At 45.9% G+C, this 17,102-nt stretch overlaps 1 protein-coding gene across 3 annotated transcripts; it reads left to right on the forward strand.

Annotated features, from left to right (window-relative positions):
- The first annotated feature begins 3,811 nt into the window (after window positions 1-3,811).
- Window positions 3,812-7,778, forward strand: LOC110515385 (synaptogyrin-3). 3 transcript variants are annotated; one of them, XM_036972956.1, is made up of 5 exons: window positions 3,812-4,146; window positions 5,559-5,793; window positions 5,892-6,037; window positions 6,445-6,681; window positions 6,794-7,778. In XM_036972956.1, exons 1-4 carry the CDS (start codon window positions 4,045-4,047, stop codon window positions 6,655-6,657), a joined length of 696 nt encoding a protein of 231 aa, XP_036828851.1. In that variant the 5' UTR covers window positions 3,812-4,044; the 3' UTR covers window positions 6,658-6,681; window positions 6,794-7,778. The 3 variants fall into 3 exon arrangements, with proteins under 3 accessions (XP_036828851.1, XP_036828850.1, XP_036828852.1); XM_036972955.1 differs by having other exon boundaries at window positions 6,445-6,674; window positions 6,787-7,778; XM_036972957.1 differs by having other exon boundaries at window positions 3,814-4,146; window positions 6,445-6,705; window positions 6,833-7,778.
- Window positions 7,779-17,102: the final 9,324 nt, after the last annotated feature.

The raw sequence follows: 17,102 nt of genomic DNA on the forward strand, positions 1-17,102 counted from the left end.
GTGTATGATCTATATAGTAGATGTTAGTGTATGATCTATATAGTAGATGTTAGTGTATGATCTATATAGTAGATGTTAGTGTTTGATCTATATAGTAGATGTTAGTGTATGGTCTATATAGTAGATGTTAGTGTATGATCTATATAGTAGATGTTAGTGTATGATCTATATAGTAGATGTTAGTGTATGATCTATATAGTAGATGTTAGTGTATGATCTATATAGTAGATGTTAGTGTATGATCTATATAGTAGATGTTAGTGTATGATCTATATAGTAGATGTTAGTGTATGATCTATATAGTAGATGTTAGTGTTTGATCTATATGGTAGATGTTAGTGTATGATCTATATAGTGTATGATCTATATAGTAGATGTTAGTGTATGATCTATATAGTAGATGTTAGTGTATGATCTATATAGTAGATGTTAGTGTATGATCTATATAGTAGATGTTAGTGTATGATCTATATAGTAGATGTTAGTGTATGATCTATATAGTAGATGTTAGTGTATGATCTATATAGTAGATGTTAGTGTATGATCTATATAGTAGATGTTAGTGTATGATCTATATAGTAGATGTTAGTGTATGATCTATATAGTAGATGTTAGTGTATGATCTATATAGTAGATGTTAGTGTGTGATCTATATAGTAGATGTTAGTGTATGGTCTATATAGTAGATGTTAGTGTATGATCTATATAGTAGATGTTAGTGTATGATCTATATAGTAGATGTTAGTGTATGATCTATATAGTAGATGTTAGTGTATGATCTATATAGTAGATGTTAGTGTATGATCTATATAGTAGATGTTAGTGTATGATCTATATAGTAGATGTTAGTGTATGATCTATATAGTAGATGTTAGTGTATGATCTATATAGTAGATGTTAGTGTATGATCTATATAGTGTATGATCTATATAGTAGATGTTAGTGTATGATCTATATAGTAGATGTTAGTGTATGATCTATATAGTGTATGATCTATATAGTAGATGTTAGTGTATGATCTATATAGTAGATGTTAGTGTATGATCTATATAGTAGATGTTAGTGTATGATCTATATAGTAGATGTTAGTGTATGATCTATATAGTAGATGTTAGTATGTGATCTATTTTTTTTTACTGTTATTGAACAAACATGTTGAATGCCTGACCCTGCCCTAAACACGTTGATGTCTGTCGTCTGGGCAATTATACCTGCCAGTCTGAGTCTCCCATCCACTGTGCCTCAACAGATGTGTAGTCGAGACCTCCTATACCTCCTCAACAGATGTGTAGTCTAGACCTCCTATAACTCCTCAACAGATGTGTAGTCGAGACCTCCTATAACTCCTCAACAGATGTGTAGTCTAGACCTCCTATACCTCCTCAACAGATGTGTAGTCTAGACCTCCTATAACTCCTCAACAGATGTGTAGTCTAGACCTCCTATAACTCCTCAACAGATGTGTAGTCTAGACCTCCTATAACTCCTCAACAGATGTGTAGTCTAGACCTCCTATAACTCCTCAACAGATGTGTAGTCGAGACCTCCTACCTCCTCAACAGATGTGTAGTCTAGACCTCCTACCTCCTCAACAGATGTGTAATCTAGACCTCCTTTCTCCTATACCTCCTCAACAGATGTGTAGTCTAGACCGCCTATAGCTCCTCAACAGATGTGTAGTCTAGACCTATAACTCCTCAACAGATGTAAAGTCGAGACCTCCTACCTCCTCAACAGATGTGTAGTCTAGACCTCCTATAGCTCCTCAACAGATGTGTAGTCTAGACCTACTATAGCTCCTCAACAGATGTGTAGTCTAGACCTCCTATAGCTCCTCAACAGATGTGTAGTCTAGACCTCCTATAGCTCCTCAACAGATGTGTAGTCTAGACCTCCTACGTCCTATAACTCCTCAACAGATGTGTAGTCTAGACCTCCTATAGCTCCTCAACAGATGTGTAGTCTAGACCTCCTATACCTCCTCAACAGATGTGTAGTCTAGACCTCCTATAACTCCTCAACAGATGTGTAGTCGAGACCTCCTATACCTCCTCAACAGATGTGTAGTCTAGACCTCCTATACCTCCTCAACAGATGTGTAGTCTAGACCTCCTATAGCTCCTCAACAGATGTGTAGTCTAGACCTCCTATAACTCCTCAACAGATGTGTAGTCTAGACCTCCTATAACTCCTCAACAGATATGTAGTCGAGACCTACCTCCTATAACTCCTCAACAGATGTGTAGTCTAGACCTCCTATAACTCCTCAACAGATATGTAGTCGAGACCTACCTCCTATAACTCCTCAACAGATGTGTAGTCTAGACCTCCTATAGCTCCTCAACAGATGTGTAGTCTAGACCTCCTATAGCTCCTCAACAGATGTGTAGTCTAGACCTCCTATAACTCCTCAACAGATGTGTAGTCTAGACCTCCTATAACTCCTCAACAGATGTGTAGTCGAGACCTCCTACCTCCTCAACAGATGTGTAGTCTAGACCTCCTATAACTCCTCAACAGATGTGTAGTCTAGACCTCCTATAACTCCTCAACAGATGTGTAGTCGAGACCTCCTACCTCAACAGATGTGTAGTCTAGACCTCCTATAACTCCTCAACAGATGTGTAGTCGAGACCTACCTCCTATAACTCCTCAACAGATGCGTAGTCTAGACCTCCTATAACTCCTCAACAGATGTGTAGTCTAGACCTCCTATAACTCCTCAACAGATGTGTAGTCGAGACCTCCTACCTCCTCAACAGATGTGTAGTCTAGACCTCCTATAACTCCTCAACAGATGTGTAGTCGAGACCTCCTACCTCCTCAACAGATGTGTAATCTAGACCTCCTTTCTCCTATACCTCCTCAACAGATGTGTAGTCTAGACCGCCTATAGCTCCTCAACAGATGTGTAGTCTAGACCTATAACTCTTCAACAGATGTAAAGTCGAGACCTCCTACCTCCTCAACAGATGTGTAGTCTAGACCTCCTATAGCTCCTCAACAGATGTGTAGTCTAGACCTCCTATAGCTCCTCAACAGATGTGTAGTCTAGACCTCCTATAGCTCCTCAACAGATGTGTAGTCTAGACCTCCTATAGCTCCTCAACAGATGTGTAGTCTAGACCTCCTACGTCCTATAACTCCTCAACAGATGTGTCGTCTAGACCTCCTATAACACAACAGATGTGTAGTCGAGACCTCCTTTCTCCCATAGCTCCTCAACAGATGTGTAGTCTAGACCTCCTATAGCTCCTCAACAGATGTGTAGTCTTGACCTCCTATAGCTCCTCAACAGATGTGTAGTCTAGACCTCCTTTCTCCTATAGCTCCTCAACCGATGTGTAGTCTAGACCTCCTATAGCTCCTCAACAGATGTGTAGTCTAGACCTCCTATAGCTCCTCAACAGATGTGTAATCTAGACCTCCTATAACTCCTCAACAGATGTGTAGTCGAGACCTCCTTCCTCCTATAGCTCTTCAACAGATGTGTAGTCTAGACCTCCTATAACTCCTCAACAGATGTGTAGTCTAGACCTCCTATAACTCCTCAACAGATGTGTAGTCTAGACCTCCTATAGCTCCTCAACAGATGTGTAGTCTAGACCTCCTATAGCTCCTCAACAGATGTGTAATCTAGACCTCCTATAACTCCTCAACAGATGTGTAGTCGAGACCTCCTTCCTCCTATAGCTCTTCAACAGATGTGTAGTCTAGACCTCCTATAACTCCTCAACATATGTGTAGTCTAGACCTCCTATAACTCCTCAACAGATGTGTGGTCTAGACCTCCTATAACTCCTCAACAGATGAGTAGTCTAGACCTCCTACCTCCTCAACAGTAGATGCTACTGCTGTTTTCATGCCACAGCAGCCCTGTGCGTGTTCCCGCTCCGTCGAGCACGCCCCCGCCCAGTAGCAGCGTGCACATCGTGTGCGCGCAGGACCCTTCCCTAGACTACAAGACAGTACCAAACCCAGCCTGGAGCCTGACGCAGGGTAGCGCACCCAGAGAACAGAGAGAGAGAGAGAGAGAGAGAGAAGATGGACGGAGTGGGATCGTTCGGAGCGGGCCTGGCGGGTGCTGCCTTCGACCCGGTTTCCTTCATCAAGCAGCCGACCACCATCCTCAGGGTCTTGTCATGGGTAAGAGACCGACAGATAACGGGGTCTGTCGCGGCGTCCTCCCTCGGCCTGCCGCTCGGTGGCGAGTGATCGCTCCGTAGAGCGCCGCAGATAAGAGTCTGGAAACGGCAGTAGGCTTATAGATGGACGGGGTCCAGGGGAGAGGAGGCTGTCGAAGAACGGTCCATCCTGTACAGATACACGGATATGTACCATGTTTTAGAACTTCCGGTCGTTTTATAAAACAGATTTGTAAAGAATGTCAAAAAATGAATGTGGCCTTAAAATGTATTGAATTAGGTAGCTAGGCTACAGATGATAACTAGACTGTTGCGTTGAGAGAAACGTATCTTTATGATGTCTATCTGTAGGCCTTAAGCAGGTCTATATCATAGTGTTATTATTATATGTCGTGTGTGTATATAGGCTGTGGGTTTGTGATATGGATCATTCCACCGCCACTCCTCGGGAGGGGGCCGTATAGTGGCGTCGCATCCTCTCTCTCTCTATTCGCCAGTGTGGATCATTCTCCATGTGTTAATAACCCGGGTGGTTTGTCGTTTTAGTGACCGGATAGTTCTACTACAGAGTGACGATATATACGCATGTGTTAATACCCCGGGTGGTTTGTCGTTATAGTGACCTTATAGTTCTACTACAGAGTGACGATATATACACATGTGTTAATACCCCGGGTGGTTTGTCGTTATAGTGACCGGATAGTTCTACTACAGAGTGACGATATATACACATGTGTTAATACCCCGGGTGGTTTGTCGTTATAGTGACCGGATAGTTCTACTACAGAGCGACGATATATACACATGTGTTAATACCCCGGGTGGTTTGTCGTTATAGTGACCGGATAGTTCTACTACAGAGGATATATACACATGTGCGATCTACAGTGCCTTGGAAAAGGATTTGTCCCCTTTCTGATTTTCTCTATTTGTGAATATTTTTTAAACTGAACGTTATCAGGTGTTAGATATTAGGTGTTAATATTAGATAAAGGGGAACCTGCGTTTACAAATAACAAATAAATGTTATATGTATTTTGTTTAATTAATACATTAAATAAGTCTGCACTTTTGGTCCACACAGGTGTACCCCCACCCCCCTCCCCTCTCCTCTCCTCCGCAGGTATTCTCCCTGGTGGTGTTTGCCTCTATAGTGAACGAGGGCTATGTGAACCTGGGTAGTGAACGTCTCTTCTCCCCCTCCCCTCTCCTCCCCTGGTATTCTCCCTGGTGGTGTTTGCCTCTATAGTGAACGAGGGCTATGTGAACCTGAGTAGTGAACGTCTCTTCTCCCCCTCCCCTCTCCTCCCCTGGTATTCTCCCTGGTGGTGTTTGCCTCTATAGTGAACGAGGGCTATGTGAACCTGGGTAGTGAACGTCTCTTCTCCCCCTCCCCTCCCCTCTCCTCTTCAGGTATTCTCCCTGGTGGTGTTTGCCTCTATAGTGAACGAGGGCTATGTGAACCTGGGTAGTGAACGTCTCCACTGTGTGTTCAATAAGAACGCTGATGCGTGTAACTACGGAGTGTTCTGTGGTCTGGTGGGCTTGTTGCTGTGCTCCTTCTTCTTCCTGTTGGATGTGAAGTTTCAACAGATCAGCTCTATTAAGGACAGGAAGAAGGCTGTGATGCTGGAGGTCGGGGTATCAGGTAGGCTAAAACACACAGACGGACACTCATTATTTCAATGTGTATGCTGTGATTGGTTGGCTGTCCTCTGACTGTGTGCTGTGATTGGTGGTTTTCAGGTTTCTGGACGTTCCTGTGGTTTGTGAGTTTCTGTTTCCTGGCCAATCAGTGGTCTAGGACCGCCCCTGAGGACCTGCCACTCAACCAGGGGGCTGACGCAGCCAGGGCCTCTATCGCCTTCTCATTCTTCTCCATCCTCACCTGGGTACACACACACACACACTCACACTCACACACACACACACACACTCACACTCACACACTATAGCTGCTCCAGGGGCACTGCACTGTGGCATTGTACTTCTCATTCTTCTGCTCCTCCTCTCCTTCTCCTCCTACTCCTCTTCCTTCTCCTCTTAATTCTTCTGCTCCTACTCTCCTTCTCCTCCTACTCTTCCTTCTCCTCATACTCTTCCTTCTCCTCTTCATTGTTCTGCTCCTCCTCTCCTCCTCCTACTCCGCTTCCTTCTCCTCCTCCTCTTCATTCTTCTTCTCCTCCTCCTTCTCTTCCTTCTCCTCCTCCTTCTCTTCCTTCTCCTCCTCCTCCCCATTCTTCTCCTCTTCCTTCTCCTCCTCATTCTTCTTCTCTCCTTGTTCTTCATCTCCCTCCAGGCTGGTCTGACTGTGCGTGCAGTGCAGAAATATCTCCTGGGAACAGACATGACCCTCTTCACCACCGACCATCTGGACGGAGTCGCCCCGGTAACACCATACCCCCCCACCACCACCGGGGGCGCCATCGAGCCCAGCGACAACTACCAGAGCCCCCCGTTCACAGAGGGGCTGGAAGCCCCTGCCCCCACATACCAGGTCCCCATATACTAGTCCCTCCCTGTCCCCACATACCAGGACCCCATATACTAGTCCCTCCCTGTCCCCACATACCAGGTCCCCATATACTAGTCCCTCCCTAGTCCCCACCTCCCTGTCCCCCTAGTCCCTCCCTGTCCCCACATACCAGGACCCCATATACTAGTCCCTCCCTGTCCCCACATACCAGGTCCCCATATACTAGTCCCTCCCTAGTCCCCACCTCCCTGTCCCCCTAGTCCCTCCCTGTCCCCATATACCAGGTCCTATCCACTAGAGAACATAGTGCTGGAAGCGCTGAAGGGGACCTAGTTACATGTACAGTCCCTCCATGGTAATGTTTTTAAGGGGATGTTCTGTTCTTGGGTTCGGTGTTATCTGCATGTTCTGTAAGACTGACTAAGTGCCAAACTGTCTTGTGTGTCTGACAGTGACTGTAGATAGTAACTTTCACCACTATGATGTTAACGTGACCAAGTGCAATATCTCCCTCCACCCAGTAGCCACTCTGCCGACCAGTCATACACTATTCCCTATGTAGTGCATTAATGATGGCCAGCTGAGCCTTTACCACCAGTGCACTTTGTAAGGTAATAGTGGTTTCAGATGCGCCCTAAACTAATGTGTGCAAACATCACAGAAGATTCTGGCTTGTTTATGTTTACATTCTAGAAGTGGTTTGTTTACGTTCTAGAAGTGGTTTGTTTACGTTCTAGAAGTGGTTTGATTACATTTAGAAGCTATTTATTTACGTTCTAGAAGCTGTTTGTTTACGTTCTAGAAGTGGTTTGTTTACATTTAGAAGCTGTTTATTTATGTTCTAGAAGCTGTTTGTTTACATTCTAGAATCTTTTTATGTTTCTTTTCTAGAAACTGTTTGTTTACATTCTAGAAGCTGTTTGTTTGCGTTCTAGAAGCTGTTTTTACGTTCTAGAATCTTTTTATGTTTCTTTTCTAGAAACTGTTTGTTTACATTCTAGAAGCTGTTTGTTTACGTTCTAGAAGCTGTTTTTACGTTCTAGAATACTTTTATGTTTCTTTTCTAGAAGCTGTTTGTCATTCTGGAAGCTGCCAAACTGCCCTGCTAGTTGTCTTCCTTCACAGAGCATCAGTCAGTCAGCTACCCAGAGATAAACTAGACATACCATGATGGCTCTTTATTACTGTATATACCCTGGGTCTGGGTCTCTCTAAATCTGCTCTGTGGAATACAACCGTGCCCATTGTTACCATGGTGACAACACACCCACACACACTCACTAGTGAACCTCACTGCCCAGTGTGTGTGTCTGGTGTGTGTGTGTGTGTGTGTGTGGTATTTGTTGTTTCAGGTCTGAAGAAAAAGAAAGACAAGTAAAGCGTTCTTCTGTTGGTGGTGTTCCGGAACAGAGGTGTTCCGGAACAGTCTGTCTCACCATATTGTACAGTGTCTCTAGGTGAAGCCTAGACATTACATGTCACTGTCTGTATTGAATTGTAATATAATATGTAATATGACTGTCAAGAGGTTTTGTGTTTGTTGATATAACAGTCAACAGATGAATATAATGCTGAACATAACTGACCTCCAGAAAGCCTCGTCTGTGGTGCCATCTGCTCCTTGTAACACTAGCGGTGTAACAGCGCCCTCTAGCTGCCGAGGGACTCGAGCTTTTAAAGGCCCAATGCTGCAGCTATTTTTTTATCTGAATATCAAATCATTTCTGACGAATTAGTACATTTCTGTGATTCCTTTTGACCATTTTAATTGAAAACAAACAAAAAAATAGCTTCTTAGCAAAGAGTAATATCTCAAGCAATAATTTTGCTAGGACTGTCGGAGTGCTGAGGTGGAAACTAGCTGTTATTGTCAGAGAGATTTCGAACTCTCTTATTGGTCTATTAACTAATTAACAGCCTGGTGACGTCACCAGGCAGGCCAAAACTCCATCCCACCAAAACAGACTGAAATTTCAGACGGTCTTTTCAAACAGCTCTTCAACTAAAACGGCGTTATGAATTTCACAGTATTATTCCAACATCATAGCGTGGAAATATATCAAACACAGGAACGTTTTTGACTGCCTTGGGCCTTTAAAATACGTTTAAAAGTGATGAATGTAATATTGTGTGGGCAAAATGTTCTGTTGAATTCTGTGTAATTGTGAATTTTGATTTAAAGAGCCGTTTGTTTTGATTTTAAAATTCATTTGATCTGAATTGATATGGAAAAACGATTTACCCCTAAAAAACCCCTGAAAGGTTGAATAAATTGACTTTACACATAGGACCTACAGTATAATGAACGGAGTTCTATGTTCAGATAAAGAGGATTTTCAGTATGTAGATCAGGGACGGGCAACTCAAGGATGGCCAATATACAGTACCAGTACTGTATACCAGGATTTTTATTTATTTGTAATAGTATTTTCTACATTGTAGAATAATAGTGAAGACATCAAAACGATTAAATACTCCCTATTAATGTAGAATGTCCTCTGGGTCTAATAGACCGATTAAGGATTAATCGTATAACTTTTCAAATGTATTCCCTTTTAAATGTGGCGTAAACACAACCAGTCATGTTTTCAGCTGATTGTCAAACAATCACTTCCCTAAAAGGTGCTCCTGTTGGTTTGCCGCGCATGTTTGTCCACTGTGCGCCGGTCGTTTGATGAATGGAAAGAGATCTGTTACAAAATAAACGAGAAGTGTAATGACATTCAGTGATTGTCGATGGTAACCATTAGGCTTGTAGTCTGAATTGATGCGTCCGCTGCTGTAAGAGCGCGTCTGTCTCTCTGCCTTGGTAGACATGTTGTCGAAAGCAATTTGGAGGGAATACTGCCCGTTTTAATGTCAATTCGCTCATTTTCATGCAGCTGACATGCGGTAATGCTAATCCTTAAGAGTTTGAGTTTAGTGCGTCAATCTCAGTAACATAATACAAAAATCCCCATCTAAATGTGTCAGTTTAAAGATAGAGATGGTTATTTTTGCCTGGGCTCAATGCACCGCATCCTCCTGTCGGGATTCCGCATCAGCGGGGGAAGGTGGCCGAGCTAAAGCAGTGTTTGACAGAACATGAGACATCCCGAAAATCAGAGAACCGTTTGGGCTTCTCCGTTTAGCTCTACGAACCCCACAAGTGTCAGGACTCCTCTGAGGGTCACCAGGTACCGGTACAAAAACAATCAATACATGGAAGTATGTAGGTAGTTTTGTTAAATATGTCCAAAAAACGACAATATTTCCTGATCTTATATCTCCTAGATATACAGAACCAATCAAACGTTTGGACACACCTACTCATTCAATTATGTTTTATTTTTTAAAACTGTTTTCTACATTGTAGAATAATAGTGAAGATGTCAACTATGAAACAACGCATGGAATCAAGTAGTAACCAAGAAAGTGTTAAACAAATCAAAATATATTTTAAATTTGAGATTCTTCAAAGTAGCCACCCTTTGCCTTGATGACAGCTTTGCACACTCTTGGCATTCTCTCAACCAGCTTCACCTGGAATGCTTTTCCAACATTCTTGAAGGAGTTCCCACATACGCTGAGCACTTGTTGGCTGCTTTTCCGTCACCGATCCAACTCATCCCAAACCATCTCAATTGGGATGAGGTCAGGTGATTGCGGAGGCCAGGTCATCTGATGCAGCACTTCATCACTCTCCTTCATCAAATTGCCCTTACCCAGCCTGGAGGTGTGTTGGGTCATTGTCCTGTTGAAAAATCAATGATAGTCCCACTAAGCCCAAACCAGATGGGATGGCGTATCGCTGCAGAATGCTGTGGTAGCCATGCTGGTTAAGTGTGCCTTAAATAAATCACAGACAGTGTCACCAGCATTTCAGTTGAATACATTCAGTGGGACAACTGACCCTTTCCCAAAGCACCCCTACACCATCTCCTCCTCCATGCTTCGCGGTGGGAACCACACATGCAGAGATCATCCTTTCACCTACTCTGCATCTCACAAAGACACGGTTGGAACCAAAGATCTCAAATTTGGACTCACCAGATCAAAAGGACATATTTCCACCGGTCTAATGTCCATTGCTTATGTTTCTTGGCCCAAGCAAGTCTCTTCTTATTGGTGTCATTTAGTAGTGGTTTCTTTGCAGCAATTCAACCATGAAGGAAGGCTTGATTCACGCAGTCTCCTCTGAACAGTTGATGTTGAGATGTGTCTGTTACTTGAATTCTGTGAAGCATTTATTTGGGCTGCAATCTGAAGTGAGGTTACCTGTAATCTCTTTGCTTCTTGCCATAATGTGGACTTGGTCTTTTACCAAATAGGGCCAACTTCTGTATACCACCCCTACTGTGTCACAACACAACTGATTGGCTCAAACGCATTAAGAAGGAAAGAAACTTCACAAATGAACTTTTAACAAGGCACAACTGTTAATTGAAAAACATTCCAGGTGACTACCTCATGAAGCTGGTTGAGAGAATGCCAAGAGTGTGCAAAGCTGCCATAAAGGCAAATATATTATGATTTATTTAACACTTTTTTGGTTACTGCATGATTCCATATGTGTTATTTCATCATTTTGATGTCTTCACTATTATGCTACAATGTAGAAAATAGTAAAAATAAAGACAAGCCCTGGAATGAGTAGGTGTGTCCAAACTTTTGACCGGTACTGTAGGACAGACACTTCAAAAACCTTGTTTCGTATCATTTCTTGTTTTGCCATTGCTGAATGTGTTATTCAATGTGTTTCTATAGGTCATTAGTAGAAATAATAAATATTTAAGGCCAAATTCAATATTTGAAATGGCTCCATACGGAACACAGTTACTTACTCTACACATCACAGCAGCGTCTGTTCTATATCCTATAATTCTATGTTGTGTTGATGTTCTCAGTACTCTAGTCTGAGTGATAGAGGGGTCAGGAAGAGGGGTCAGGAGACAGGGAGGAGGGGTCTGGAGACAGGGAGGAGGGGTCTGGAGACAGGGAGGAGGGGTCTGGAAACAGGGAGGAGGTGTCAGGAGACAGGGAGGAGGTGTCAGGAGACAGGGAGGAGGGGTCAGGAAACAGGGAGGAGGGGTCAGGAAACAGGGAGGAGGGGTCAGGAAACAGGGAGGAGGGGTCTGGAAACAGGGAGGAGGTGTCAGGAGACAGGGAGGAGGGGTCTGGAAACAGAGAGGAGGGGTCAGGAAACAGGGAGGAGGTGTCAGGAGACAGGGAGGAGGGGTCTGGAAACAGGGAGGAGGGGTCAGGAAACAGGGAGGAGGGGTCTGGAGACAGGGAGGAGGGGTCTGGAGACAGGGAGGAGGGGTCTGGAGACAGGGAGGAGGGGTCTGGAGACAGGGAGGAGGGGTCTGGTCTGTAGAATAAGGAATCATTTCAGATCAACTCATTTCTGTCCTGTTGATCCTCCCAAACACACTCTGCCTGTGTGTGTGTGTGTGTGTGTGTGTGTGTGTGTCTACTCCAGTGCTGTTGGTAGTAAAGTATCTCAGTGTGTATTATAGAAGTGGTCGTAAAGCCGTCTGTAGTGCTTCAGTATTATAATAACTCTGTTGGAAATGGACCAATCACATGTGATCTGACCCTGGTTGTTGTTTTTAAAGGTGTAGCACCTCAATGTGCCCCCCATTACGTACAGAGGTCCTTCCATTGTTCTCCTCTCTGAATGTCTGACTGCTGTCAGATCACCTCACTGAAATAAAGCAGAACATTTTTCATGACTGGTCTCTGTTGTGTTACTTCTATAAAAAAGGTCCCCCCATCTTTTGTGTTACGTCTATAAAGGTCCCCCTTCTGTTGTGTTATGTCTATAAAGGTCCCCCTTCTGTTGTGTTACGTCCATAAAGGTCCCCCTTCTGTTGTGTTACGTCCATAAAGGTCCCCCCTTCTGTTGTGTTACGTCCATTAAGGTCCCCCCTTCTGTTGTGTTACGTCCATAAAGGTCCCCCTTCTGTTCTGTTACGTCCATTAAGGCCCCCCTTCTGTTGTTACGTCCATTAAGGCCCCCCTTCTGTTGTGTTACGTCCATTAAGGCCCCCCTTCTGTTGTGTTACGTCCATAATGGTCCCTCCCCCCTTCTGTTGTGTTACGTCTATAAAGGTCCCCCCTTCTGTTGTGTTACGTCCATTAAGGCCCCCCTTCTGTTGTGTTACGTCCATTAAAGAAATGTACGTAAATATTCAGACCCTTTGTTTTGAGACTCAAAATTGAGGTCAGGTGCTTCCTGTTTCCATTGATCATCCTTGAGATGTTTCTACAACTTGATTGGAGTCCACCTGTGATAAATTCAATTGATTGGACATGATTTGGAAAGGCACACACCTGTCTATATAAGGTCCCACAGAGTATGTCAGAGAAAAAACCAAGCCATGAGGTTGAAGGAATTGTCCGTAGAGCTCCGAGACAGGATAGTCTTGAGGAACAGATCTGGGGAAGGGAACCACCAAAACATTTCTGCCATATTGATGGTCCCCAAGAACACAGTGGCCTCCATCATTCTGAAATGGAAGAAGTTTGGAACCACCAAGACTCTTCCTGGAACTGGCCGCCCGGCCAACTGAGCAATCGGGGGAGAAGGACCTTGGTCAGGGAGGTGACCAAGAACCCGATGGTCACTCTGAAAGAGCTCCAGAGATTGTCTGTGGAGATGGGAGAAACTTCCAGAAGGATAACCATCCCTGCAGCACTTCACGAATCAGAAGCCTCTCCACTAGGGTAGGGGACAGACTAGGACCTCCTCTAACACTAGGGTAGGAGACAGACTAGGACCTCCTCTAACACTAGGGTAGGGGACAGCAGTATGGAGGAGACAGACTAGGACCTCCTCTAACACTAGGGTAGGAGACAGACTAGGACCTCCTCTAACACTAGGGTAGGGGACAGACTAGGACCTCCTCTAACACTAGGGTAGGGGACAGACTAGGACCTCCTCTAACACTAGGGTAGGGGACAGACTAGGACCTCCTCTAACACTAGGGTAGGGGACAGACTAGGACCTCCTCTAACACTAGGGTAGGGGACAGACTAGGACCTCCTCTAACACTAGGGTAGGGGACAGACTAGGACCTCCTCTAACACTAGGGTAGGAGACAGACTAGGACCTCCTCTAACACTAGGGTAGGGGACAGACTAGGACCTCCTCTAACACTAGGGTAGGGACAGACTAGGACCTCCTCTAACACTAGGGTAGGGGACAGACTAGGACCTCCTCTAAAACTAGGGTAGGAGACAGACTAGGACCTCCTCTAACACTAGGGTAGGGGACAGACTAGGACCTCCTCTAACACTAGGGTAGGAGACAGACTAGGACCTCCTCTAACACTAGGGTAGGGGACAGACTAGGACCTCCTCTAACACTAGGGTAGGAGACAGACTAGGACCTCCTCTAACACTAGGGTAGGGGACAGACTAGGACCTCCTCTAACACTAGGGTAGGAGACAGACTAGGACCTCCTCTAACACTAGGGTAGGGGACAGACTAGGACCTCCTCTAACACTAGGGTAGGGGACAGACTAGGACCTCCTCTAACACTAGGGTAGGGGACAGACTAGGACCTCCTCTAACACTAGGGTAGGAGACAGACTAGGACCTCCTCTAACACTAGGGTAGGGGACAGACTAGGACCTCCTCTAACACTAGGGTAGGGGACAGACTAGGACCTCCTCTAACACTAGGGTAGGGGACAGACTAGGACCTCCTCTAACACTAGGGTAGGGGACAGACTAGGACCTCCTCTAACACTAGGGTAGGGGACAGACTAGGACCTCCTCTAACACTAGGGTAGGGGACAGACTAGGACCTCCTCTAACACTAGGGTAGGGGACAGACTAGGACCTCCTCTAACACTAGGGTAGGGGACAGACTAGGACCTCCTCTAACACTAGGGTAGGGGACAGACTAGGACCTCCTCTAACACTAGGGTAGGGGACAGACTAGGACCTCCTCTAACACTAGGGTAGGGGACAGACTAGGACCTCCTCTAACACTAGGGTAGGAGACAGACTAGGACCTCTAACACTAGGGTAGGAGACAGACTAGGACCTCCTCTAACACTAGGGTAGGGGACAGACTAGGACCTCCTCTAACACTAGGGTAGGAGACAGACTAGGACCTCCTCTAACACTAGGGTAGGAGACAGACTAGGACCTCCTCTAACACTAGGGTAGGGGACAGACTAGGACCTCCTCTAACACTAGGGTAGGGGACAGACTAGGACCTCCTCTAACACCAGGGTAGGGGACAGACTAGGACCTCCTCTAACACTAGGGTAGGGGACAGACTAGGACCTCCTCTAACACCAGGGTAGGGGACAGACTAGGACCTCCTCTAACACTAGGGTAGGGGACAGACTAGGACCTCCTCTAACACTAGGGTAGGGGACAGACTAGGACCTCCTCTAACACTAGGGTAGGGGACAGACTAGGACCTCTAACACTAGGGTAGGAGACAGACTAGGACCTCTAACACTAGGGTAGGGGACAGACTAGGACCTCCTCTAACACTAGGGTAGGAGACAGACTAGGACCTCCTCTAACACTAGGGTAGGAGACAGACTAGGACCTCCTCTAAAACTAGGGTAGGAGACAGACTAGGACCTCCTCTAACACTAGGGTAGGGGACAGACTAGGACCTCCTCTAACACTAGGGTAGGAGACAGACTAGGACCTCCTCTAACACTAGGGTAGGGGACAGACTAGGACCTCCTCTAACACTAGGGTAGGAGACAGACTAGGACCTCCTCTAACACTAGGGTAGGGGACAGACTAGGACCTCCTCTAACACTAGGGTAGGAGACAGACTAGGACCTCCTCTAACACTAGGGTAGGAGACAGACTAGGATCTCCTATAACACTAGGGTAGGAGACAGACTAGGACCTCCTCTAACACTAGGGTAGGGGACAGACTAGGACCTCCTCTAACACTAGGGTAGGGACAGACTAGGACCTCCTCTAACACTAGGGTAGGGGACAGACTAGGACCTCCTCTAAAACTAGGGTAGGAGACAGACTAGGACCTCCTCTAACACTAGGGTAGGGGACAGACTAGGACCTCCTCTAACACTAGGGTAGGAGACAGACTAGGACCTCCTCTAACACTAGGGTAGGGGACAGACTAGGACCTCCTCTAACACTAGGGTAGGAGACAGACTAGGACCTCCTCTAACACTAGGGTAGGGGACAGACTAGGACCTCCTCTAACACTAGGGTAGGAGACAGACTAGGACCTCCTCTAACACTAGGGTAGGGGACAGACTAGGACCTCCTCTAACACTAGGGTAGGGGACAGACTAGGACCTCCTCTAACACTAGGGTAGGGGACAGACTAGGACCTCCTCTAACACTAGGGTAGGAGACAGATTAGGACCTCCTCTAACACTAGGGTAGGGGACAGACTAGGACCTCCTCTAACACTAGGGTAGGGGACAGACTAGGACCTCCTCTAACACTAGGGTAGGGGACAGACTAGGACCTCCTCTAACACTAGGGTAGGGGACAGACTAGGACCTCCTCTAACACTAGGGTAGGGGACAGACTAGGACCTCCTCTAACACTAGGGTAGGGGACAGACTAGGACCTCCTCTAACACTAGGGTAGGGGACAGACTAGGACCTCCTCTAACACTAGGGTAGGAGACAGACTAGGACCTCCTCTAACACTAGGGTAGGAGACAGACTAGGACCTCCTCTAACACTAGGGTAGGGGACAGACTAGGACCTCCTCTAACACTAGGGTAGGGGACAGACTAGGACCTCCTCTAACACTAGGGTAGGGGACAGACTAGGACCTCCTCTAACACTAGGGTAGGGGACAGACTAGGACCTCCTCTAACACTAGGGTAGGGGACAGACTAGGACCTCCTCTAACACTAGGGTAGGAGACAGACTAGGACCTCTAACACTAGGGTAGGAGACAGACTAGGACCTCCTCTAACACTAGGGTAGGAGACAGACTAGGACCTCCTCTAACACTAGGGTAGGAGACAGACTAGGACCTCCTCTAACACTAGGGTAGGAGACAGACTAGGACCTCCTCTAACACTAGGGTAGGGGACAGACTAGGACCTCCTCTAACACTAGGGTAGGAGACAGACTAGGACCTCCTCTAACACTAGGGTAGGAGACAGACTAGGACCTCCTCTAACACTAGGGTAGGGGACAGACTAGGACCTCCTCTAACACTAGGGTAGGGGACAGACTAGGACCTCCTCTAACACTAGGGTAGGGGACAGACTAGGACCTCCTCTAACACTAGGGTAGGGGACAGACTAGGACCTCCTCTAACACTAGGGTAGGAGACAGACTAGGACCTCTAACACTAGGGTAGGAGACAGACTAGGACCTCTAACACTAGGGTAGGAGACAGACTAGGACCTCTAACACTAGGGTAGGGGACAGACTAGGACCTCCTCTAACACTAGGGTAGGAGACAGACTAGGACCTCCTCTAACACTAGGGTAGGAGACAGACTAGGACCTCCTCTAACACTAG

The sequence above is a fragment of the Oncorhynchus mykiss genome, unplaced genomic scaffold (assembly GCF_013265735.2).
Source record: "Oncorhynchus mykiss isolate Arlee unplaced genomic scaffold, USDA_OmykA_1.1 un_scaffold_213, whole genome shotgun sequence".
Classification (NCBI taxonomy): domain Eukaryota; kingdom Metazoa; phylum Chordata; class Actinopteri; order Salmoniformes; family Salmonidae; genus Oncorhynchus; species Oncorhynchus mykiss.